This window comes from Oncorhynchus mykiss, chromosome 12, assembly GCF_013265735.2.
Source record: "Oncorhynchus mykiss isolate Arlee chromosome 12, USDA_OmykA_1.1, whole genome shotgun sequence".
Taxonomy (NCBI): domain Eukaryota; kingdom Metazoa; phylum Chordata; class Actinopteri; order Salmoniformes; family Salmonidae; genus Oncorhynchus; species Oncorhynchus mykiss.
The window spans coordinates 33709563-33735901 of record NC_048576.1 but is presented as its reverse complement, the minus strand read 5'-3'; the positions used below and the strand labels follow the sequence as shown (position 1 = coordinate 33735901).

The 26339-nt window shown below is 44.6% G+C and overlaps 1 protein-coding gene across 1 annotated transcript in view; it reads left to right on the top strand.

Moving 5' to 3' along the window:
- LOC110537479 (vacuole membrane protein 1-like) overlaps positions 1-26339 on the top strand; it is a 37388-nt gene that overhangs the window by 10814 nt on the left and 235 nt on the right. The window contains exon 2 of the mRNA XM_036937419.1: positions 25645-26339. This exon is cut by the window's right edge and continues 235 nt beyond it. Coding sequence (XP_036793314.1) covers positions 25645-25863 — 219 coding nt within the window. The 3' untranslated portion in view covers positions 25864-26339. The remainder of the gene's footprint in view (positions 1-25644) is intronic.

The window sequence follows — 26339 nt, the reverse complement described above, 5'->3', positions numbered from 1 at the left end:
CAATACGCAATTTGTGCCCTGATTTAGCTCCCCAAACAAGTTTTTGAGATCGGAGGCAAAATCTCCAGGGGGTCAGAGACGCAATCTGAGGACTACCGATCCCGTCCAGACGTCCCAAAATTGTCAAACATGTTTGATTTTATCGGCACAATCTGCAATGCTCTTGTAGTGTGAGATATGCAACGACAACATTTGAGAACGGTGATCAGCAATAGCCAATGAGAGCTCGCCAGAGAAGAAGCCAGTGAGATTACGTTTTATCTCATCGACCCAGAATGTGTGTAGACTCTCGAACAGGAGCGACGACTACATTTGTACTTGCCGAAGTGTCACATCGTTACAGCTCTGACAAGCTCTTTACACACAATGTTATTCAATTCAAAATGTATTGGTAAGGTATTTCACCTCTGTATGGCAAACGTGGATATCTGACTGAAAACGTTTGATGCTGCTTTGAGCCACAGCTCGTTCTAGCTATCTAATCACATCCTTGTTTTTGTGAGACAGCGTGGTATCGAGAATCCTCATGACCAAGTGAAGAATCTTGTAGTGTGTGACCCCCTGTCTGTGCCACATCGTTTAGTGTGCACACCACTACGTTGGCAAGACAAAAAACGTCAGGAAAGACGGTCGTTTTAATGGGAGAGGCTCAGCGACGTTAGGATTTTAAAAGTTGTGTAGTGTCTGCTCGGCATTACAAGTTTTGATGACTATGTACGCAGTTATTCACATTCATCCAGAGAAACAAAGTTCACATGACCAGACTCCATTACAACCACACTGACACTTCCTGTGAAACACACACACGCACGCACATACACACACACACACCAGTTGTTGTCCAGTCCCAGAGACTCAGTGTAACTTAAGGCAGTGCAGTAGTGGTGTCGCTCTGTGGCTGACAAGTTATCTGTACATACCTGCCTATAGTCAGGGCAGGGGCCAGGTGGCTGACCGCTGGCCAACCCTCCAAACACGTCAGAACACAGTGCAACACGATAGAGCCCCTTTACACAGCCCCTGGATCTTTGTGTCAGTGAGCTGTGAGTCACGGCCCTGTGTCTGCTATCTGCCGGCTCACTGAAACCACATCTTAGTAGTGGATGAGTGGCGGGGGGGGGGGGGGGGTTAATTAAATAGGAGTGGGAGGGCTACACAGACACACACATACTTGTGGTGGAGGGGGAGTGCTCTGACAGGTGCGTGTCTGTGTGTGTGTGAGCGCGCGCACGTTTGCATGCTTACTCTCCGTGTCAAAGGTGGCAGAGGAAACCTGTGGCTGTCCATCTATTTTCTGGTGTCAGAACTGGTGCTTTGTTTGTTGCCTTTGTGCTGTAGTGACACACCAAGATCATGTTCAAACCCCTTTGTAAACCTTCCTGTCACCTGACTTCACAATCATTTTCAATGTCACTTCATCCATTGGCACATTTGAAATAGATCTTTAGTTCAATTCAAATGGATCTAAGTCAATTTGAAGCAATTGGCCTACTGTATTTATTTTGAGCTGCGTAGTAGTGGGCTTTATAGAACTGAATCTGGTCTTTGATCCGAACCTACTAAAAAGCTGCATTAGTTACGGCATTATAAAACTGACATGACTGTGCTGGTCTGATCAGGCGTTTCACGCCCCCGGAGGTGGTGGCAGTTTCAGGGTTAATGTGTGCCACAGCTGCTCTGGGGGCTATTGTCCAACCAAACGGTAGTAAGCCTCAATGGAAAACCGGGCACAAAAGCGTGTGTGTTTCTGAAGGGCGTAAACAAGAGGCACAAATGTCTTCATTCATCTGTTCATTCATTCATTCATTCATTGCTGCTCAGCACAGGTTGGCTTGTTTTGGCTGGTTTGTAGCTTGTTCTTTAGATGTTTGGGGCTGCTGGTGAACGATGCAGGTACGATCAAAGTGACATTGGACTAGCGCACTTGCAGTCTTTTGGGTGTCTAGCTTGAGTCTGCTGCTTGGGAAAACATCTTGTGACTTACTCCTATAGACCCAAGTGGCATGCCAGAGAGATGAGTAAATAAGAACACTAGTTTAGTGTGTGTGTGTGTTTTAGAACTGCTGAATCACACTCGCAACAATTTCAATCTCACAACTCAGTCATCTGAGGCATGTGGCTGAGTATGTCTACCAGCCTCTCCTTAACTGGACAGAGAAGGAACAGGAGCATTGTTAACACCAAACACAACAGCCTCTCACTGTGAAAGAAAGCCACACAGCCAGTCCCCCTCAGAGGAAAGAAGCCATGCTAGACCAGAGTGGGGTTCGTCAGTGTGTAACCCTTCTGGAATGGCAGAATCACGGCTACCACAGGAGGCCAAACCCAACCAGACCAGACCTGATAGTTTGAACCAACCAGAGGAGCTGAGAAAATCCTAGCACAGGCAGTAGTTCATTTGGTTAGCATGAATCTGGGATGGTCTTAAACTGCATGGAAATGCGGAATTCTACAGAAGTGGTGTAAATTGCTGTCCCCCCCCCAAAAAAGACTTAATTCAATCCAATTCAATAACCAACATATTGTTAATTAATATAGTACGAAGTCATCACCTATTTCTATTGAGGGTTGGCTGTCCCAAACCCTGACTTCATGTTTGAAAATAAAGCAATTTCTTTATACTATTATTAACATCTTGTTGTTCTATATTATTACATTAATTAGACAAGTAGACTGTATTTCAATGGTTTTATTTCTTTTTAAACATATTTCTCAAAAAATATGCTGTCCCACCTTTTGTCACTACCAAAACACACATTAAATTAAAAATACTGTATATATTTTTGATTTAACCTTTATTTAACTAGAAAAGTCAGTTAAGAACAAATTCTTATTTACAATGACGGCCTACACCGGCCAAAGCCGGACAACGCTGGGCCAATTGTGCACTACCCTATGGGACTCCCAATCACAGACGGTTGTCATACAGCCTGGATTCGAACGGTCTAAGCACTGAGATGCAGTACCTTAGACCGCTGCGCCACTCGGGACCCCTAATATGAATGTGTCTTAAGTCACACCCCTACCAATATCACCAGGTGATGGGATTGGTGGGACTGTACTCAAGTTTGCTCTACATAAGTTTCTTACAATTGAAGAAAGGGCCCATGGATTCTTGATCTAATGACCTCGTGGTCTCAACTCACTGGTTCTGGGGGTGGATCTTGGGACCAATGTCGTGGTATAAATCTTGGTCTTGTCTCCTGGATATAACCTTAATCGTTGGTTTACAAGCTGCCACCCCCGTGCTTCACAGTTGGGATGGTGTTCTTCGGCTTGCAAGCCTCCCGCTTTTTCCTCCATAACAATGGTCATTATGGCCAAGCAGTTCTATTTTTGTTTCAGACCAGACGACATTTCTCCAAAAAGTACGATCTTTGTCCCCATGTGCAGTTGCAAACCGTAGTCTGGATTTTTTTTATGGTGGTTTTGGAACAGTGGCTTCTTCCTTGCTGAGCCTTTCAGGTCATGTCGACATAGGACTCCTTTTACTGTGGATATATTTTTGTTCCTGTTTTCTCCAGCATCTTCACAAGGTCCTTTGCTGTTGTTCTAGGATTGATTTGCGTTTTTCGCACCACAGCGTGGTCCCATGGTGTTTATACTTGCATACTATTGTTTGTACAGATGAACCTGGTACCTTCGGGCGTTTGGAAATTGCTCCCAAGGATGAACCAGATTTGTGGAGGTCTACAATTTATTTTCTGAGGTCCTGGCTGATTTCTTTTGATTTTCCCATGATGTCAAGACAAGAAGCACTGAGTTTGAAGGTAGGCCTTGAAATACATCCACATATAACGTATAACTCCAATTAACTCAAATGATGTCAATTAGCCTATAAGAAGCTTCTAAAGCCATGACATCATTTTCTGTAATTTTCCAAGCTGTTCAAAGGCACAGTCAACTTAGTGTATGTAAACTTCTGACCCACTGGAATTGTGATACAGTGAATTATAAGTGAAATAATCTGTCTGTAAACAATTGTTGGAAAAATTACTTGTGTCATGCACAAAGTAGATGGCCTGTCCGACTTGCCAAAACTATAGTTTGTTAACAAGAAATTTGTGGAGTGGTTGAAAAACGCGTTTTTATGACTCCATCCTAAGTGTATGTAAACTTCCGACTTCAACTGTAGGTCTATAACAGTTTGGGTCTAGAGTCTCTCCTCCTTTGAAGAGGGGGATGAACGTGGCAGCTTTCCAATCTTTGGGGATCTCAGACGATACGAAAGAGAAGTTGAATAGGCTTGTAATAGGGGTTGCAACAATTTCGGCGGATCATTTTAGGGAGGGTCCAGATTGTCGAGCCCAGCTGATTTGTAGGGATCCAGATTTTGTAGCTCTTTCAGAACATCAGCTGTCTGGATTTGGGTGAAGGAGAAAACGAGGGGGGGGGGGGGGGGCAAGGCCAGCCAGATGGAAAGCAAGGCCAGCTGTAGAGAAATGCTTTTTGAAATGATCGATTATCGTAGATTTATCGGTGGTGACAGTTTCCTAGCCTCAGTGTAGAGGGCAGCTGGGAGGAGGTGCTCTTATTCTCCATGGATTTTACAGTGTCCCAAAACTTTTTGGAATTTGTGCTACAGGATGCAAATGTCTGTTGAAAGCTAGCCTTAGCTTTACTAACTGACTGAGTATGTTGGTTCCTGACTTCCCTGAAAAGTTGCATATCGCAGGGGCTATTTGATGCTAATGCAGAATGCCACAGGATGTTTTTGTGCTAGTCAAGTCTGGGGTGAACCATGGGCTATATCTGTTCTTAGTTCTACATTTTTTGAGTGGGGAATGCTTATTTAAGATGGAGAGGAAAGCACTTTTTAAATAGTAACCAGGCATCCTCGACTGATGGGATGAGGTCAATATCCTTCCAGAATACCCGCACTGGGTCAATTAGAAAGGCCTGCTCGCTGAAGTGTTTTAGCGAGCGGTTGACAGTGATGACGGGTGGTCGTTTGACCGCGGACCCATTACGCACACAGGCAATGAGGCAATTAACGCTGAGATCCTGGTTGAAGACAGCAGAGGTGTATTTAGAGGGCAAGTTGGTCAGGATGATATCTATGAAGGTGCCCATGGTTACGGATTTAGGGTTGTACCTGGTAGGTTCCTTGATAATTTGTGTGAGATTGAGGGTATGTAGTTTAGATTGTAAGACAGCCGGGGTGTTCAGTTTAGGTCACTTAACAGTACGAACTCTGAAGATAGATGGGGGGCAATCAATTCACATATGGTGTCCAGGGCACAGCTGGGGGCTGAAGGGGATCTATAACAAGCGGCAACAGTGAGAGACTTATTTCTGGAAAGGTGGATTTTTAAAAGTAGAAGCTTGAATTGTTTGGGCACAGACCTGGATAAGTATGACAGAACTCTGCAGGCTATCTCTACAGTAGATTACAACTCCACCGCCTTCTTGTGGCAAAAGGTCACACATATTGCTGATATGATTGCACACTTTGGTATTTCACCCAATAGATATGGGAGTTTATCAAAATTTGGATTTGTTTTCAAATTATCTGTGGGTCTGTGTAATCTGAGGGAAATATGTGTCTCTAATATGGTCATACATTTGGAAGGAGGTTAGGAAATGCATCTCAGTTTCCACCTCATTTTGTGAGAAGTGTGCACATAGCCTGTCTTCTCTTGAGAGCCAGGTCTGCCTTTCTCAATAGCAAAGCTATACTCAGTGAATCTGTACATAGCTTTCAAAGCTTTCCTTAATTTCGTGTCAGTCACAGTGGTCCGGAATTCTGCCACTGTGTACAGTCTGTTTAAGGCCAAATAGCTAGTCTGCCTATTTTTATTTGTTAATTATATCCAATGTGTCAAGTCATTATTTTTTTGTTTTCTTATGATATGGTCAAATTGTGTTGTTGTCCTGGGGCTCTGTGGGGTCTGTTTGTGTTCGTGAACAGAGCCCCAGGACCAGCTAGCTTAGGGGACTCCAGTTTCAGGTGATGGATTTGTTATGGAAAGTTTGGGAATTGCTTCCTTTTGGTGGTTGTAGAATTTTGAATAGCTCTGTATTTTGATAATTAGCGGGTATCGGCCTAATTCTGCTCTGCGTGCATTTGGTAAAAAGCCAATTTGACATTTGCTCAGTACATTGTTTTCGCTGAGGAGATATGAGTCTGCTGTTAATGATAATGCAGAGGATTTTCTCAAGGTTGCTGTTGACGCATATCCCACGGTAGTTATTGGGGTAAAATTTGTCTCCAACTTTGTAGATTGGGGTGATCAGTCCTTGGTTCCATATATTAGGGAAGATGCCAGAGCTAATGTTAGAGTTTAAGTATAGCCAATTGGAATTTGCGGACTGTATATTTTATCATTCCATTTAGGATAATATCAACACCACAGGCCTTTTTGGGTTGGAGGGTTTGTATTTTGTCCAGTAGTTCATTCAATGTAATTGGTGAATCCAGTGAGTTCTGGACTATTAATAGTTGATTCGAAGATTTCTATTTGGTCATGTATATGTTTTTGCAGTTCTCTCTCTGTCTCTGTCTCTGTCTCTGTCTCTGTCTCTCTCTGTCTCTCTCTCTCACTCTCTCTCTCTCTGTGGGGGGTTAGAGATTAAATGTGGAGGCTGGTGTCATTACGACTTGGGGGGTGGTGACGGGGTAGAGATGCGTGGATGGGACTCAGATGAGGTAATGTGGCCAGCCGACATGGATAAATCACTGAGCCCATCCCTCCCTCAGACCCCACCCCCATTCCCTCTTCCTCCCCACACCCCAACCCCTCTTCCTTCCCACACCCCAACCCCTCTCACCACAGGATCTCACCCATCCCTGGGAGGCCTACTGTGTGTGTGTGTGTGTGTGTGTGTGTGTGTGTGTGTGTGTGTGTGTGTGTGTGTGTGTGTGTGTGTGTGTGTGTGTGTGTGTGTTTGTGTGAATACATCTCTTAACCATTCCACACCTCTCCCACACTGTTCCCAAACCCCAGCCAGCCCTCCTGCTGACATCCTACCACTATGGTCTCTGTAAAGTTGTGCAGCTTTAGAGTTGAAATGGGACACGACAAGCATGAGGGAAGCCCAGTTTGGCTCCCATGCATGTGTCCCCTACTACAGCAGCCAGCAGTATCCCAGTGAGTTGTATTATGAGAAGTGGTTGTGGAAATGACCATGAATGGGCTGTGACTAATGTGTTACCCTGGCCCCTGACCAGACAACAGAAACCTGCAGATGACCGTGCTGCTTTTGGGGGTTATGGTTAGGTTACAGTCAGTTAACGGTCAGCCCTTTAGGGGTCTGCGCTCTGGTTTGGGATTGAATTGTTGCTACGCTGTTGGCACTTGGCACCATAGTAGCCCACAAGCCAGTTCCACTGTTGGCACCATAGCCCACAAGCCAAGGGCAAGCCAATATGTTGCCAAAGTGGGCACACTCACTGACTGCATTGATTGCTTGGTCACTCTGTTGGCACCGAAGCCACAAGCCAGGCCCTGGCCAGTATTTTGCCTAAGTGAGCACACTGCACTGTGCCATGCGTCTTGTTGTTTGAAGTCCAAGTGGAAAGGACTGGCTCTGAGTCTGAGTGAGTCCCTACTTTGTGTTCTTCTGTACCTGGTCTGTTTCTCTGGAGGCTCAGGACACTTGCCAATACTTTTATGACACATATTTAAGAGTAAGATGTCAGGGTTGAAAGTCTGGTTGTAAGTTTCTTGGCAGAATGAGTGAGTGATTATCGTTTCCTGTCATAATGTGCCTGTCATTTGCTATAGACAGCTCTTGGCAGCTCTAGAACATGGTGGAATATAACAGTGGAATACTGTTTGAGTATTCAATAGGACAAGTGCGATGACAGACAGTTGACAAACCCGTGGCGGTGGATGTGTGGGTTAGGCCTTATTTAGCAGTAGAGGAACATACTGACTGGCCCTTTTCTCAATGTCAGTCCTTTACCCCCAGACTTTCACTTCTTCCTTCTGTGGGTTCTACATGGCACACTGTGTTCCACTGCAGCAAATAGTGGAACCCAACTTTACCACTGTCAGGCTATGGGTCTTGGTCAAAGGCAGGAAATAGGGTGCCATTTGCAGGGGTTAAAGTTCTCCGTCACTGTGACAGATTTTTGTCATACAGATTTTGGAGAGGTCGTTTAAAAATCTGCAATTAAACTATCTGGGGGATGCGTGAGGGGGGGGTTTGGAGATGACAGCCTAAGGCTTGTCTGTTCTACTAAATATATTCTCAAGTAATTAATTTTCTCTGTTACGTTGTGTGCACTGAACTAACATGCATGATTGTTGCTGAAAATGATGTTCAGGGAAGGGAATGAAATAGTCTATAATGTGCACCACAGCAGGGCTCAACTCAGACAGAGGTGTGTAGGGTACTGTAGCTGCTGGCAAAGTCATTCAAAGCCTGTACTTTATCACTCAGGATGTAACTTTCCAGTGCTACTATTTTTGCAATGTAATGTTGTTATTAAAACAAAATCAGACCGCCCCATAGTAGAATAGTTGACCTATTTACCTCATCGGATTGTTGTTGTGTGTTCTATGCGAGAGTAATATTCCTCTCGAGATGCATTCAAGTTGGGAGAGCCATAGGGGGGAAAAATGTATTCTGACAAGCAGTCTACGCAGAACATTTCTAAATGCAATCGCGGGAAAACACTTTGGAAAGCAGTTGTGGCAAATGTATTTTGAAAGGAGTTTTGGCCTTTGCGGTGGCGTGTATATATGGATGCTGCCCATAGCAAGGTAAGTCAGTGAGCATTTGGCCTCCCTTAATAAAAAAAAATATCTAAAATAATAGCCAATCAGCATTGAGCTAAACTGAGTGAGCTCAACTGTGAATGGTCCTTGCTCACCAAAAAAAAAGTGTCAAGGGAAGCCCGTTTGGATTTGGTTTCACACCTATCGCATCAAAAGCAAAATGTAATTGACAGTTGTGTCGTTGTCATCTGTCATCTGGACCCTTTCCTGAATTAGCCATGGATGGAGATAGGGATTTGGACTATGATTATAACGGTGATTCTGATACAACTATAAATTCATACATTGTGCCCTTGCCTGAGATAATGGAAGTTCATCATTTAGCTAGATTTAACTAGTAAGTGAATGTTAACTAGCTAGCTCATTGTTGCCCATGACAGGAAGTTAGACTAGCTAACAAGCATTTTATCCAGGTAGTCTAGGACAACAAAAACTAAAATTGTGTACATTATTACAAGAGTCATAGACCGTTTCGGCAACATGAGAGAGGAAGATGGCATTGGCGTTTCTCTATGAGTAGGGTGAGTCAACATGTTTTTTCTACTTGCACGCCTGCATGCACACACACAAATCAGTACCATGGACAGCCACATCATATTTACCTTACGTTAATTGGACCAAATAGTTTTTGGTATTCTTTAGTTGTCACTGCATTAGAGCAAATAACATTTTATTGGTCACATACACATGGTTAGAAGATGTTAATGCGAGTGTAGCGAAATGCTTATGCTTTTAGAACCAACACTGCAGTAATATCTAACAAGTAATATAACAAATTCACAACGGCTACCTTATACACACAAAAAGCGATGACTAAGAATATGGACATATAAATACATGGAAGAGCGATGGCCGCCGCACGATGTTATAGAATACAGATGGTATAGAATACAGTATATATATATATGAGATGAGTAATGTAGAATATGTAGACATTATTAAAGTGGCGTTATTTAAAGTCACTGGTGATTCTTTATTAAATCCATTTATTACATAAGTGGCCAGAGATTTGAGTTTGTATGTTGGCAGAAGCCACTCTGTTAGTGATTGAAGTTTAACAGTCTGATGGCCTTGAGATAGAAGCTGTTTTTCATTCTCTCGGTCCCAGCTTTGATGCACCTGTACTGACCTCGCCTTCTGGATGATAGCGGGGTTAACAGGCAGTGGCTCGAGTGGTTGTTGTCCTTGATGATCTTTTTGGCCTTCCTGTGACATCGGGTGCTGTAGGTGTTCTGGAGGGCAGGTAGTTTGCCCCCAGTAATGCGTTGGGCAGGCCGTACTACCCTCTGGAGAGCCTTGCGGTTGTGGGCGGAGCAGTTGCCGTACCTGGCTGTGATACAGCCCGACAGGATGCACTCGTTTGTGCATCTGTAAAAGCTGTTGCGCCTTCTTCACCACACTGTCTGTGTGTGTGGACCATTTCAGTTTGTCCGTGATGTGTACGCCGAGGAACGTAAAACTTTCCACCTTCTCCATTACTGTCCCGTCGATGTGGATAGATGATGATGTTGAAATGGTGCTGGAAAAGTGGTGGCAGCTCCTGTTTTCTTTGTGACTTGTGTTAACTCTGTGGTTCTAAATCAATAGTTGTTTAGTAGTCCGACAATGTTGGAAACATTGCTTGCCCATGCTGTTGGTCATGTAACTGTTTGTTACATGTAATATGCTTTGTGGACTTCACCGGACAGATGTTGCCCTCTGGATTTTTGATGAAACAGAAGGTGTGGTTTAATTTCTTATTCCGTCACATATTTACTCGGCCTTAGGCCTATAAATCACGGTCACGAGGCATATGAACTAACAGGTTATAAAGCAAACACACAATTATCACAACACACAGGTTGTAATATGGCTTTTTTTGCTGGCTTTGCTTCCCCAGTGATTTTCCCCACACACCACTACTGGGCCTTCAATTGCGCACGTAGCATTGTGTTATAAATGCAGTTTCACAACAGAGCTCTTAAAGAGGCAATGGCTTCTTAAAAAGGCAATGACATACTTTGTAATTGGAACCAAAAAATATATATTTTTTGAGTGCATAATAATAATTTATAATATTAATTTATAACAACAATCAGGATGTTGTGGCCAAGGGGATAAATGCAGATGGCCAAACCCCATGCTTCATCCAAAGTACTGTCACGCCCTGAGTATTCTTTTGTTTTCTTTATATATTTTGGTTAGGTCAGGGTGTGACGAGGGTGGTATGTGTGTTTTTGTCTCATCTAAGGTTTTTGTACTGTCTAGGGGTTTTGTAGATTTATGGGGTTGTTCACCATTCTAGGTGTTTATGTAGGTCTATGGTTGCCTAGATTGGTTCGCAATTAGAGGCAGGTGTTTATCATTGTCTCTGATTGGGAACCCTATTTAGGCAGCCATCTTCTTTGGGTATTTCGTGGGTTATTGTCTATGTTATGTTGCATGTTAGCACAGTGTTCATTAGCAGTCACGTTCGTTTGTTGTTTTGTTAGTTTGTTCAGTGTACTTCGTGTTTTTCGTCATCCATTAAACTATGCGTTCACACCACGCTGCGCTTTGGTCCGCTTCTTACGACGATCGTGACAGAATAACCCAACAACAATGGACCAAGCAGCGTGGTAACGGCCAGCAGCAGCAGCGGCAAAGAACACAGGACTCATGGACTTGGGAGGAGATTCTGGACGGCGAAGGACCCTGGGCACAGCCAGGGGAATATCGCCGCCCCAAAGCAGAGCTGGAGGCAGTGAAAGCAGAGAGGCGCCGGTATGAGGAGGCAGCACGGCAGAGTGACTGGAAGCCCGAGAGGCAGCCCCAAAAATGTATTGGTGGGGGAACACGGGGAGTGTGGTGAAGCCAGGTAGGAGATCTGCGCCAACTTCCCGTGCTTACCAGAGAGAGAGAGGGACCGGGCAGGCACCTTGTTAAGCTGTGGAGCGCACAGTCTCCCCAGTGCGTGTGCATAGCCCGGTGCGGTACATTCCAGCTCCTCGTATTGGCCGGGCTAGAGTGGGCATCGAGCCAGGTCCCATCAAGCCGGCTTTACGCATCTGGTCTCCAGTGCGTCTCCTCGGGCCGGCGTACATGGCACCAGCCTTACGCATGCTGTCCCCGGTTTGCCAGCACAGCCCAGTGCGGGCTATTCCACCTCGCCGCACTGACCTGGCTACCGGGAGCATTCAACCAGGTAAGGTTGGGCAGGCTCGGTGCTCAAGAGCTCCAGTGCGCCTGCACGGTCTGGTCTATCCAGTGCCACCTCCACGCACCAGCCCTCCGGTGGCAGCCCCCCGCACCAGGCTGTCTCTCCGTCTCATCCCTACAGGTGCTCCCGCCTGTCCAGTGCTGCCAGAGCCTTCCTCCTGCCCAGCGCTGCTAGAGTCTCCCATCTGATCCTGAGCCGCCAGAGGCTCCCGTCTGATCCTGAGCCACCAGAGTCTCCCGTCTGTCCTGAGCTGCTAGAGTCTCCCGTCTGTCCTGAGCTGTCAGAGCCACCAGTCTGTCCTGTGCTATCAGAGCCGCCAGTCTGTCCTGAGCTGCTAGAGTCTCCCGTCTGTCCTGAGCCGTCAGAGCCGCCAGTCTGTCCTGAGCCATCAGAGCCGCCAGTCTGTCCTGAGCCGTCAGTCAGCCAGGCGATGCCAGAATCGCCCTTCACTCCGGAGCTGCCGGAGTCTCCCGCCTGTCCGGCATGGCCGGAGTGTCCCGCCTGTCCGGCGCTGCCAGAGTCTCCCGCCTGTCCGGTCTCCCGTCCGTCCGGCACTGCCGGAATCTCCCGTCCATTTGGGGCCCATGGCTAGGATCCCCAGTCGGAGGTCGGCGAGGGTCGCCGCTCATAAGAGGCCACGGGGGCGGTTGAGGAGGCGGACAAAAACTGTGGGGAAGTGGGGTCCACGTCCCGCGCCAGAGCCGCCACCGTGGACAGACGCCCACCCAGACCCTCCCCTATAGGTTCAGGTTTCGCGGCCGGAGTCCGCACCTTTGGGGGGGGGGGGGGGGGGGGGTGTGGTACTGTCACGTTCTGACCTTTAATTCCTTTGTTCCTTTGAATTAATTTGAGACATCCCAAGTACAAGCATTCATTCCATTGGCAGAGTCATGAAAAGAGTGACAGGTTTAACTACTAGTCATACAGTATCATGTCACTGCCAGCTTAACTCCTAACATATACTCAGTGTCAACCTCCCTCCAGTTCTAAGCCTGTCTCTTTTGCTTGTGTCCTGTTCACCTTACCAGTATCCTCTCTCACCTTAGTGACGTGGACAAGATACAGAGGCTGCTATCTGCCTGTTTAGGGTTGGGCTCAAGATTAGCCATGACTCATCAGGACAACATGAAAAGACTTGTCTGTGTTTGTCTGTGTGTGTGTCTGTGTTTTGTGTGTGTACTTGTAGGTGTGTGTGTAAGATGAGAAGCAGTGACCAAGCGCTCTGTGCGTGTGGGAGAATGGGAACAGGCAGGCAGTTGCACACATGTAGGTCTCTCCTGCCATTCTCTGACCGTGTGTGTGTGTGTTTTGTAAACACACCAGAGAGCCAGAGAAATTAAGTGTTGGACAAACACTCAGACAAGCAGTCTACTCTGTTGTAGTGGGAGTCTGCCTGTGTGTCAGGGCAGTGTGTTCCCAGTTCCTGCCAAGAAGCTTGGAGTCTTTAAAAAAAAATGTATTTAATTAAATTTGTCATAACAATTATTTATTTACAACATATCACACTCAATCAACAACCAAACACACTATACAGTATATAAACACATGACAAAACATTGTTCTCTCTCATCCAGGTCTAAATCACATTTTCGACTAATAAAGGCACATTTCTATACTTTCCTTTGTTTACATATCACATAATTTCATCCTCAAAAAACTAAAACACAAGAATGTTGCATATATGGGAAACAAATAAATAGGCCAGCAATTCAGTTTATCATTATCAAATCAAATCAAATCAAATGTATTTATATAGCCCTTCGTACATCAGCTGATATCTCAAAGTGCTGTACAGAATCCCAGCCTAAAACCCCAAACAGCAAGCAATGCAGGTGTAGAAGCACGGTGGCTAGGAAAAACTCCCTAGAAAGGCCAAAACCTAGGAAGAAACCTAGAGAGGAACCATGCTATGAGGGGTGGCCAGTCCTCTTTTGGCTGTGCCGGGTGGAGATTATAACAGAACATGGCCAAGATGTTCAAATGTTCATAAATTACCATCATGGTCAAATAATAATAATCACAGGCAGAACAGTTGAAACTGGAGCAGCAGCACGGCCAGGTGGACTGGGGACAGCAAGGAGTCATCATGCCAGGTAGTCCTGAGGCATGGTCCTAAGGCTCAGGTCCTCAGAGAGAGAGAAAGAAAGAGAGAATTAGAGGCAGCATACTTAAATTCACACAGGACACCGGATAAGACAGGAGAAGTACTCCAGATATAACAAACTGACCCTAGCCCCCCGACACAAACTACTGCAACATATATTCTGGAGGCTGAGACCGGAGGGGTCAGGAGACACTGTGGCCCCATCCGATGATACCCCCGGACAGGGCCAAACAGGAAGGATATAACCCCACCCACTTTGCCAAAGCACAGCCCCCACACCACAAGAGGGATATCTTCAACCACCAACTTACCATCCTGAGACAAGGCCGACTATAGCCCACAAAAATCTCTGCCACGGCACAACCCAAGGGGGGAGCGCCAACCCAGACAGGAAGATCACATCAGTGACTCAACCCACTCAAGTGACGCACCCCTCCTAGGGACGGCATGAAAGAGCACCAGTAAACCAGTGACTCAGCCCCTGTAATAGGGTTAGAGGCAGAGAATCCCAGTGGAAAGAGGGGAACCGGCCAGGCAGAGACAGCAAGGGCGGTTCGTTGCTCCAGAGCCTTTCCGTTCACCTTCACACTCCTGGGCCAGACTACACTCAATCATATGACCCACTGAAGAGATAAGTCTTCAGTAAAGACTTAAAGGTTGAGACCGAGTTTACGTCTCTGACATGGGTAGGCAGACCATTCCATAAAAATGGAGCTCTATAGGAGAAAGCCCTGCCTCCAGCTGTTTGCTTAGAAATTCTAGGGACAATTAGGAGGCCTGCGTCTTGTGACCGTAGCGTACGAGTAGGTATGTACGGCAGGACCAAGTAATGCTTTGTAGGTTAGCAGTAAAACCTTGAAATCAGCCCTTGCCTTGACAGGAAGCCAGTGTAGGGAGGCTAGCACCGGAGTAATATGATCAAACTTTTGGGTTCTAGTCAGGATTCTAGCAGCCGTATTTAGCACTGACTGAAGTTTATTTAGTGCTTTATCCGGGTAGCCAGAAGGTAGAGCATTGCAGTAGTCTAATCTTGTCACGAGTCCGACCGAAGGTGGCCCCCCTTCCCGTTCGGGTGGCGCTCGGCGGTCGTCGTCGCAGGTCTACTAGCTGCCACTGATTTCTTTCCTCCCCCTCCTTATATGTTTATTGGTAGCACCTGTTTTAAGTTTGTAATTAGTTGGGCTTTATTAGTCAGCCGACCCGCCCGTTTCTTTGTGCGGGATTGAATATTGTAACCCTGGTGTTGGTTAGAGACGAACGTGCTGTTGTATGTTAGTGTATATGTTATATTTTCGTTCCCCGTATCTGGGGCATTTTGTTTTAAGCACCCAGTGTTTAGTGGGTAGCCGTGTTTTCAAAACACAGGCTTCTAGCGAGGACAATTTTGGGGCTTCACAATGTTTCATTGAAATGTACAGCTGTGTGTCATCCGCATAGCAGTGAAAGTTAACATTATGTTTTCGAATGACATCCCCAAGAGGTAAAATATATAGTGAAAACAATAGTGGTCCTAAAATGGAACCTTGAGGAACACCAAAATTTACAGTTGATTTGTCAGAGGACAAACCATTCACAGAGACAAACTGATATCTTTCCGACAGATAAGATCTGAACCAGGCCAGAACTTGTCCGTGTAAACCAATTTGGGTTTCCAATCTCTCCAAAAGAATGTGGTGATCGATGGTATCAAAAGCAGCACTAAGGTCTAAGAGCACGAGGACAGATGCAAAGCCTCAGTCTGATGTCATTAAAAGGTCATTTACCACCTTCACAAGTGCAGTCTCAGTGCTATGATGGGGTCTAAAACCAGACTGTAGCATTTCATATACATTGTTGGTCTTCAGGAAGGCAGTGAGTTGCTGCGCAACAGCCTTTTCTAAAATGTCTGAGAGGAATGGAAGATTTGATATAGGCCGATAGTTTTTTATATTTTCTGGGTCAAGGTTGGGCTTTTTCAAGAGAGGCTTTATTACTGCCACTTTTAGTGAGTTTGGTACACATCCGGTGGATAGAGAGCCGTTTATTATGTTCAACATAGGAGAGCCAAGCACAGGAAGCAGCTCTTTCAGTAGTTTAGTTGGAATAGGGTACAGTATGCAGCTTGGAGGTTTAGAGGCCATGATTATACCTCATAATACCTCATACCCCTGCACATTTTCTGGTACTGGTACTCCCTGTATATAGCTTAATTCTTGTGTGTTTTATTCATCTTGTGTTACTATTATTATAAATGTTTTACTCTGCATCATTGGGAAGGGCAAGTAAGCATTTCACGGTAAAGTCTACACCACATGTGACAAATACAATACAATTTGATTTGATTATTAATTACATACTGTATTATAATTGACATACAGTACATTTCCCCCTGTTTTCATTCCTTCGACGACAGAAGCTTCAAACTTTACCCATATCGTTTCGTATTCCTTTGAATTTCTATTTCCATTTGCAATAGTTTAAGAAAATGTACAGTATTCATTGACCACTTCTGAAAATGAGGGTGGCTGCTCCTTTTCCAATGCCTTAAAATGACCCTTTCAGCAATGAGAGTTTAGACAGGCAGGCCAATTCTGATCTTTTCTTCCCTAATTGGTCTTTTGACCAATAAGATCAGCTCTGAAAAAGTGCTGGAGTGAAAAGGTCTAATGTGATTGGTCAAAAGACCAATTAGTGGAAATAAACTATTAACCTGCCTGTCTATTTGTCACATGCGCCGAATACCTCAAGTGTAGACCTTACTGTGAAATGCTTTCTTACAAGCCCTTAACCTCTAGCGTCGAGCAATCCCGTATCCGGGAGCGTAATTATAGCCTCAAGCTCATTACCATAACGCAACGTTTCCTATTCATGAAAATTGCAAATGAAATTAAATAAATATATTGATATATTGAAACACAAGCTTAGCCTTTTGTTAACAACACTGTCATCTCAGATTTTCAAAATATGCTTTAACCAAAGCTACACATGCATTTGTGTAAGAGTATTGATAGCCTAGCATAGCATTAAGCCTAGCATTCAGCAGGCAACATTTTCACAAAAACAAGAAAAGCATTCAAATAAAATAATTTACCTTTGAAGAACTTCGGATGTTTTCAATGACGAGACTCTCAGTTAGATAGCAAATGTTCATTTTTTCCAAAAAGATTATTTGTGTAAGAGAAATAGCTTCGTTTTGTTCATCACGTTTGGCTAAGAAAAAAAAAACGAAAATGCAGTCAACACAACGCCAAACTTTTTTCCAAATTAGCTCCATAATATCGACAGAAACATGGCAAACGTTGTTTAGAATCAATCCTCAAGGGGTTTTTCACAATTCTATTCGATTAAAAATCATTCCTGGCAGTCGGTTTCTCGTCAAAGGCAAACGGAAAAATACTGCAGCTGGAGATCACGCAATAATTGCGACGGAGGACACCAAGCGACCACCTGGTAGATGTAGTCTCTTATGGTCAATCTTCCAATGATATGCCTACAAATACGTCACAATGCTGCAGACACCTTGGGGAAAACGTGGAAAACGTAAGCTGACTCCTAGCTCCTCCACAGCCATATAAGGAGTCATTGGAATGAGGCGGTTTCAAAAAATGCGTCACTTCCTGATTGGATTTTTATCTGGGTTTCGCCTGTAACATCAGTTCTGTGGCACTCACTAACTTTGCAGTTTTGGAAACGTCAGAGTGTTTTCTTTCCAAAGCTGTCAATTATATGCATATGCATCTTTTTGTGACAAAATATCTTGTTTAAAACGGGAATGTTTTTCATCCAAAAATTAAAAGAGCGCCCCCTATATCGAAGAAGTTAACCAACAGTGCAGTTCAAGAAGAAGTTTAAGAAAATATTTACCAAATAAACTAAAGTAAAAAATAATAAAAAGTAACACAATAACAATAACGAGGCTATATGCAGGGGGTACCGGTGCTGAGTCAATAAGGTAATTTGTACATGTAGGTAGGGATGAATTGACTATGCATAGATAATAAATAGTGAGTAGCAGCAGTGTACAAAACAAATGGAGAGGGGGGGTTGTCAATGTAAATAGTCTGGTGGCCATTTGATTAATTGTTCAGCAGACTTATGGCTTGGGGATAGAATCTGTTAAGGGGCCTTTTGGTCCAGGATCCAGTTGCAGAGGGAGGTATTTAGTCCCAGGGTCCTTAGCTTAGTGATGAGCTTCGTGGGTGCTATGGTGTTGAACGTTGCGCTGTAGTCAATGAACAGAATTCTCACATAGGTGTTCCTTTTGTCCAGGTGGGAAAGGGCAGTGTGGAGTGCGATTGAGACTGCATCATCTGTGGATCTGTTGGGGCGGTATGCAAATTGGAGTATGTCTAGGGTATCCGGAAGGATGCTGTTGATGTGAGCCACGACCAGCCTTTCAATGCACTTCATGGCTACCGACCTGAGTGCTGCTTTGCTTCCTTGAGCACAAGGACTATGAAGGTCTGCTTGAAACATGTAGGTATTACAGACTCTGTCAGGGAGAGGTTGAAAATGTCAGTGAAGGAGTAGGTTTACAGGAGTAGGCTTACAGTAGACTCGACAGTCTTGGAAGTTTCCTGTGTTGTGTTTTGGGGATATTGCAGTATCCAGTGAAGCTTCTGAGTAATTTTTTTTTATTTTTAATTACCTTTATTTAACCAGGTAGGCTAGTTGAGAACAAGTTCTCATTTACAACTGCGACCTGGCCAAGATAAAGCAAAGCAGTGCGACACAAACAACAACACAGAGTTACACATGGAATAAACAAGCGTACAGTCAATAACACAATAGAAAAAAATTAAGTCTATATACAGTGTGTGCAAATGGCGTGAGGAGGTAAGGCAATAAATAGGCCATAGTAGCGGAGTAATTACAATTTAGCATATTAACACTGGAGTGATAGATGTGCAGATGATGATGTGCAAGTAGAAATACTGGTGTGCAAAAGAGCAGAAAGGTAAATAAAAACAATATGGTGATGAGGTAGGTAGATTGGGTTGGCTATCTACAGATGGACTATGTACAGCTGCAGCGATCGGTTCGCTGCTCAGATAGCTAATGTTTAAAGTTAGTGAGGGAAACATACAGTGCCTTGCGAAAGTATTCGGCCCCCTTGAACTTTGCGACCTTTTGCCACATTTCAGGCTTCAAACATAAAGATATAAAACTGTATTTTTTTGTGAAGAATCAACAACAAGTGGGACACAATCATGAAGTGGAACGACATTTATTGGATATTTCAAACTTTTTTCAAAAACTGAAAAATTGGGCGTGCAAAATTATTCAGCCCCCTTAAGTTAATACTTTGTAGCGCCACCTTTTGCTGCGATTACAGCTGTAAGTCGCTTGGGGTATGTCTCTATCAGTTTTGCACATCGAGAGACTGACATTTTTTCCCATTCCTCCTTGCAAAACAGCTCGAGCTCAGTGAGGTTGGATGGAGAGCATTTGTGAACAGCAGTTTTCAGTTCTTTCCACAGATTCTCGATTGGATTCAGGTCTGGACTTTGACTTGGCCATTCTAACACCTGGATATGTTTATTTTTGAACCATTCCATTGTAGATTTTGCTTTATGTTTTGGATCATTGTCTTGTTGGAAGACAAATCTCCGTCCCAGTCTCAGGTCTTTTGCAGACTCCATCAGGTTTTCTTCCAGAATGGTCCTGTATTTGGCTCCATCCATCTTCCCATCAATTGTAACCATCTTCCCTGTCCCTGCTGAAGAAAAGCAGGCCCAAACCATGATGCTGCCACCACCATGTTTGTGGGGATGGTGTGTTCAGGGTGATGAGCTGTGTTGCTTTTACGCCAAACATAACGTCTTGCATTGTTGCCAAAAAGTTCAATTTTGGTTTCATCTGACCAGAGCACCTTCTTCCACATGTTTGGTGTGTCTCCCAGGTGGCTTGTGGCAAACTTTAAACGACACTTTTTATGGATATCTTTAAGAAATGGCTTTCTTCTTGCCACTCTTCCATAAAGGCCAGATTTTTGCAATATGCGACTGATTGTTGTCCTATGGACAGAGTCTCCCACCTCAGCTGTAGATCTCTGCAGTTCATCCAGAGTGATCATGGGCCTCTTGGCTGCATCTCTGATCAGTCTTCTCCTTGTATGAGCTGAAAGTTTAGAGGGACGGCCAGGTCTTGGTAGATTTGCAGTGGTCTGATACTCCTTCCATTTCAATATTATCGCTTGCACAGTGCTCCTTGGGATGTTTAAAGCTTGGGAAATCTTTTTGTATCCAAATCCGGCTTTAAACTTCTTCACAACAGTATCTCGGACCTGCCTGGTGTGTTCCTTGTTCTTCATGATGCTCTCTGCGCTTTTAACGGACCTCTGAGACTATCACAGTGCAGGTGCATTTATACGGAGACTTGATTACACACAGGTGGATTGTATTTATCATCATTAGTAATTTAGGTCAACATTGGATCATTCAGAGATCCTCACTGAACTTCTGGAGAGAGTTTGCTGCACTGAAAGTAAAGGGGCTGAATAATTTTGCACGCCCAATTTTTCAGTTTTTGATTTGTTAAAAAAGTTTGAAATATCCAATAAATGTCGTTCCACGTCATGATTGTGTCCCACTTGTTGTTGATTCTTCACAAAAAAATACAGTTTTATATCTTTATGTTTGAAGCCTGAAATGTGGCAAAAGGTCGCAAAGTTCAAGGGGGCCGAATACTTTCGCAAGGCACTGTAAGTCTCCAGCTTCAGGGATTTTTGAAATTCGTTCCAGTTATTGGCAGCAGAGAACTGGAAGGAAAGGCGGCCAAAGGAGGTGTTGGCTTTGGGGATGACCAGTGAAATATACCTGCTGGAGCGCGTGCTACGGGTGGGTGTTGTTATATTGACCAGTGAGCTGAGATAAGGCGGAGCTTTACCTAGCATAGACTTATAGATGACCTGGAGCTAGTGGGTCTGGCGGCGAATATGTAGCGATGGCCAGCCGACTAGAGCACACAGGTCGCAGTGGTGGGTGGTATAAGGGGCTTTGGTAACAAAACTGATGGCACTGTGATAGACTGCATCCAGTTTGCTTAGTAGAGTATTGGAAGCTATTTTGTAGATGACATCGCCGAAGTCGAGGATCGGTAGGATAGTCAAGTTTTACTAGTGTAAACTTGGCAGCGTGAGTGAAGGAGGCTTTGTTGCAAAATAGAAAGCTGATTCTAGATTGGATTGGAGATGTTTAATATGAGTCTGGAAGGAGAGTTAACCTGTTGAGTGTAGGGGGCAGTATTTTGATGTTCGGATGAAAAATTTACCCAAATGAAACTGCCTATTTCTCAGGCCCAGAATCTAGAATATGCATATAATTGTCAGATTAGGATAGAAAACACTCTAAAGTTTCAAAAACTGTCAGAATATTGTCTGTGAGTATAACAGAACTGAAATTGCAGGCAGAAACCTGAGGAAAATCCAACCCGGAAGTGCTGTTTTTCTTGAAAGCTCTCTGTTCCATTGCCTGCCTTCACTCCATTTTTAAAGGGATATCAACCAGATTCCTTTTCCTATGGCTTCCACATGGTGTGAACAGTCTTTAGACATAGTTTCAGGCTTTTATTTTGAAAAATTAGCGAGAAAGATCACATCGCGTCATTGGTGCCATCAGTGTTTTGCATGCGCAACAGCTTGGAGCAGACATTTTCACTCTCTCTCCTATTGAAGAACCTACAGTCCAGTTGAAATATTATCGATTATATATTGTAAAAACAACCTGAGGATTGATTATAAAAAACGTTTGACATGTTTCTTTGAACGTTACGGATACTATTTGGAATTTTCGTCTGCCCTGCCGTGACCGCTCGAGCCTATGGATTTCTGAACATAACGCGTCAACCAAATGGAGGTATTTTGAATATAAAAATAATCTTTATGGAACAAAAGGAAAATGTATTGTGTAACTGGGAGTCTCGTGAGTACAAACATCCGAAGAACATCAAAGGTAAGCGATTCATTTTATTGCTTTTCTGACTTTCGTGACCAATCTACTTGGCTGCTAGCTGTTTGTAATGTTTTGTCTGCTGAGAGAGATGTCCTTACATAAACGCTTGGTATGCTTTCGCGGAAAGCTTTTTTGAAATCTGACACGCCAGGTGGATTAACAACAAGCTACGCTGTGTTTTGCTATACTGCACTTGTGATTTCATGAAAATTAAATATATTTAGTAATTTAATTTGAATTTGGTGCTCTGCAATTCAGCGGATGTTGACGAAAATGATCCTGCTAACGGGATGGGTGCATCAAGAAGTTAACAGTCTAGCCAGACACCTAGGTATTTGTCCACATATTCTAGGTCAGAACTGTCCAGGGTAGTGATGCTAGTCGGGTGGGCGGGTGCGGGCAGCGAACGGTTGAAAAGCATGCATTTTGTTCTACTAGCGTTTAAGAGCATTTGGAGGCCACGGAAGGAGTGTTGTATGGCATTGAAGCTCGTCTGGAGGTTAGTTAACAGTGTCCAAAGAAGGGCCAGAAGTATACAGAATGGTGTTGTCTGCGTAGAGGTGGATCAGGGAATCACCCGCAGCAAGAGCGACATCATTGATATATACAGAGAAAAGAGTCGCCCAAGAATTGAACCCCGTGGTACCCCCATAGAGACTGAGGTCCGGACAACAGGCCCTCCGCTTTGACACACTGAACTCTGCGAAGTAGTTGGTGAACCAGGCGAGGCAGTCATTTGAGAAACCAAGGCTGTTGAGTCTGCCGATAAAAATACGGTGATTGACAGAGTTGAAAGCCTTGGCCTGGTCGATGAAGACAGCTGCACAGTTCTGTCTTTATCGATGGCGGATATGATATCGTTTAGTACCTTGAGCGTGGCTGTGGTGCACCCGTGACCAACTCGGAAACCGGATTGCACAGCGGAGAAGGTACGGTGGGATTCGAAATGGTCAGTGATCTGTTTATTAACTTGGCTTTCGAAGACTTTAGATAGGCAGGGCCGGATGGATATAGGTCTATATATAGCCCAGCTGATTTGTACGGGTCCAGGTTTTGCAGCTCTTTCAGAACATCTGCTATCTGGATTTGGGAGAAGGAGAAGCTGGGGAGGCTCGGGCAAGTAGCTGCGTGGGGACGGAGCTGTTGGCCAGGGTTGGGGTAGCCAGGAGGAAAGCATGGCCAGCCGTTGAGAAATGCTTATTGATGTTCAATTATCATGGATTTATCGGTGGTGACTGTGTTACCTAGCCTCAGTGCAGTGGTTAGCCACTATAGCCACTTGATCGCAGCTAGCTAATAAAGTGAAATTTAAAAAAATTATAGGATTATAGTGAATCAAAATTAGAAACCCACGCCAGAAGTGTTCTCTCTCAGTCAACATCCTAGATGAGTGATAGGGTATTGAGTCATGCAGGGGAGTGCACCTGCCCCAGAGAAGACCATAGTAAGAACATTTCTCCATCCTTAGTGTACACACACACACACACACACACACACACACACACACACACACACACACCCACACACACATTTCTCCTTGCTGAATGTACAGGCTGTTGCTTCACTGCACAGCTCTATCCTGTCCTTGCTGTCCTGGTTCCTAATGTAATTCTTGCCCTACCTAACGAGAGAGAGAGAAAATATGCATGCCATGGCGTAATATTGTGTAATGATGGACTGCCCTGTGAGTGGAGTAGAACATGCGTCACTAAGCTCACCACTCCTACGTACAGTATGTCCTCACCAACACTGGCACCCCTTTTCAGAGCTTCCCTTGCTATAACCGTTAAAAGGTTAGTTGTATGGGTAATTTATGAAACGCCCTGTTTTTAAGTTTGCTAATTTCTGAGAACTGTATGAGCATGTCTGTTTTGTATTTTGATACGTGTGTGGACAGAATGTGTGCTTTCGTTGATGGGTTTCAAAGTGTGTGTGTTTTTTGTTTTACTATCCTTGTGGGGACCAGAAGGCCTCACAAGGATAGTAAAACAAGGAAATTGTTTCCCGCCCCCACAAGAAAAAAGCTATTTTAGGCTTAGCGGTTAGGGTTACAATTAGGGTTAGGGGTTAAGGTTAGGGTTAGGGGTTAGGGATAATATGATTTTGAATAGGAATCAAGTGTTTGGTCCCTACAAGGATAGTAAAACAAACATATCTGTGTGTTTGTGGGTGTGTCAGTTTGTGTGCTCTTCTACCGTATGCATTTGTGTGTGGTCTAGGAGTGTCTCTTTCTTAGCTCTGACAGATGTGATATTGAGTGCCATCTTGTCTGATCTTGTTGAGGGAGCATAAGCTCTTAGTCTGTTCAGCCAAACTTTCACCAGTGCCACCACACATCAAAGAAGGACTCCACCCTCATCCACCCTCTTCTCCCCTCCTCAACCCTCCTATCCTTCCTCCACCCTCCTCTCCCTCCATTCTCTCACTGGCAGCATAATTAAAAGAGTAAATAAACAACAAGCAAGAATGTAAACAGGACGGCACGATATCAAAGAGGCTCCTCAGAGCAAAGGCATGCTGGGCTCATGCACCTGCCTATCAGCAACCAGTCTACTCTGTATGTCTCACGGACGGCTGCTTACACAAAGGACATGGGAATAAAATAAGATTCATTGAATGAAGATTCTTCTCCTTTTCATTCCCTTCATTGTCATTATGTGGCATCAATGTGCCAGTTACACACATTTCACAGATGCATGCTTCACAGATACACACACTCACTTCACAGATGCGCACACACACACTTCACAGATGCATGCTTCACAGATACACACACACACACTTCACAGATGCACACACACACACTTCACAGATATACACACACACACACACACATCACAGATACACACTTCAGTAGGTCTGCAGATTCCACCCCTTATATGGGTCAACCGACCAGCGCTTTGTTGCTGCCACGTCATTTCAGTATTGGTTCTATTAGTGTCACCAAAGGGGCCATGGGGAGGAAATGTTATCAGACCACACTATGAATGGAAAGCACTAGTGATGTTCTCTGAAGTCACAGTCTTCTGTCTTTGGCGCGCTTTGTCACAGGTGCAGGTGTGTGTGGGTGAGTGTGCGTGCGTGTGTGTGTGTGACGGGACTTTGATGTTTCAGTAAAAGAGTTATGACACATTTTTTGCTCTAGGCCTCAACCCCTTTGTCCCTCACCTCTGTTTTACCACAACACGCAGCTTGTATTCACTTATCTTTTACATGGAGGTTTCTCTGCAGTCGTTTGCCCTTTATCCCTTATTACTCAGAACTGATTAGTAAATCCCCCATCTGAATCATATGGAACCAATGGCTGGAAAGTAAAGAGAAGACCGGCAAGCCATGCAAATGATGTTTTGATCATACAAAGAAAGGCAGAGGAGTAGTTTTACAAAGAAAATACAGTTGTCATGACCATTCATATAGGTACTATTATGCATAGGTCTACACCAATTTTTTATACAATTTATTTCCATAAGAGCCTCCCCTCTTTTAATGCAAATGATGCCAGGGGTCTTCCTGAAAGCTTCCATTGAGTCATAAATTCCAACAATGCTGTTGATGTTCAACTGACCTCCCACTTTCCACTTCCTCTCTTTCAACCCCTCTCCCTCCCCTTCTCTCTCTCTCTCCCTCCCCTTCTCTCTCCCTCTCTCTCCCTCTCTCTCTCTCTCTCTCCCTCCCCTTCTCTCCCTCTCCCTCTCTGTCTCTTAGGGTCCACACATAGCTTCAGTGATCCTTGCAGCATATGAATTTAGTTCAGTGGACTTCCCGGAGCCCCCCCACCCAGAGAACATCATCTGCCCCCAGGAGGAATTCCTGTTGGGGGAGACTGAGGCCGGGGGCCGGGGGCAGCAGCAGCAGCTGTACAGTGAGGCATCTCCCTCTAGACCATCGTCGTCAAGGTCCGCCTGGAAGCCTGCATGTGGATGAGTCTACTGTAACTGTACTTGTAGCCTACACACTGTTAACACACAGTCTACTGAACAGTCCATGGCACAGAGACACACAGTCTACTGGACTATCAGTATTGGTAGGGGTTGAGAAATGTCAAACATTTAATTGACCATTTTTAGCAATAATAACTAACCTCTGATTGATTGGAAAACCCCAGCCTTTCACGGTGAATTCCCCTAAAAACTTCATGTGGTTTAACCTAGCCATGTGCTTAGGTACTGGGGACCTGAGACTGACAGTTGACAATCCTTCATCACTGTCACACACACACACACCAAACGCACACACCACTGTCACACACACGCCACTGTCACACATACAGTAACACTGTAACAAGAGCCAGCTCCTGGCACAGGTAGAGGGTTATACCCAGTTATTCTGGATGCATTCTGACTCTGAAGGCCTTGTGGCTGTGTTGACCACTACAATGACTCAGACATATCTCTAATTGT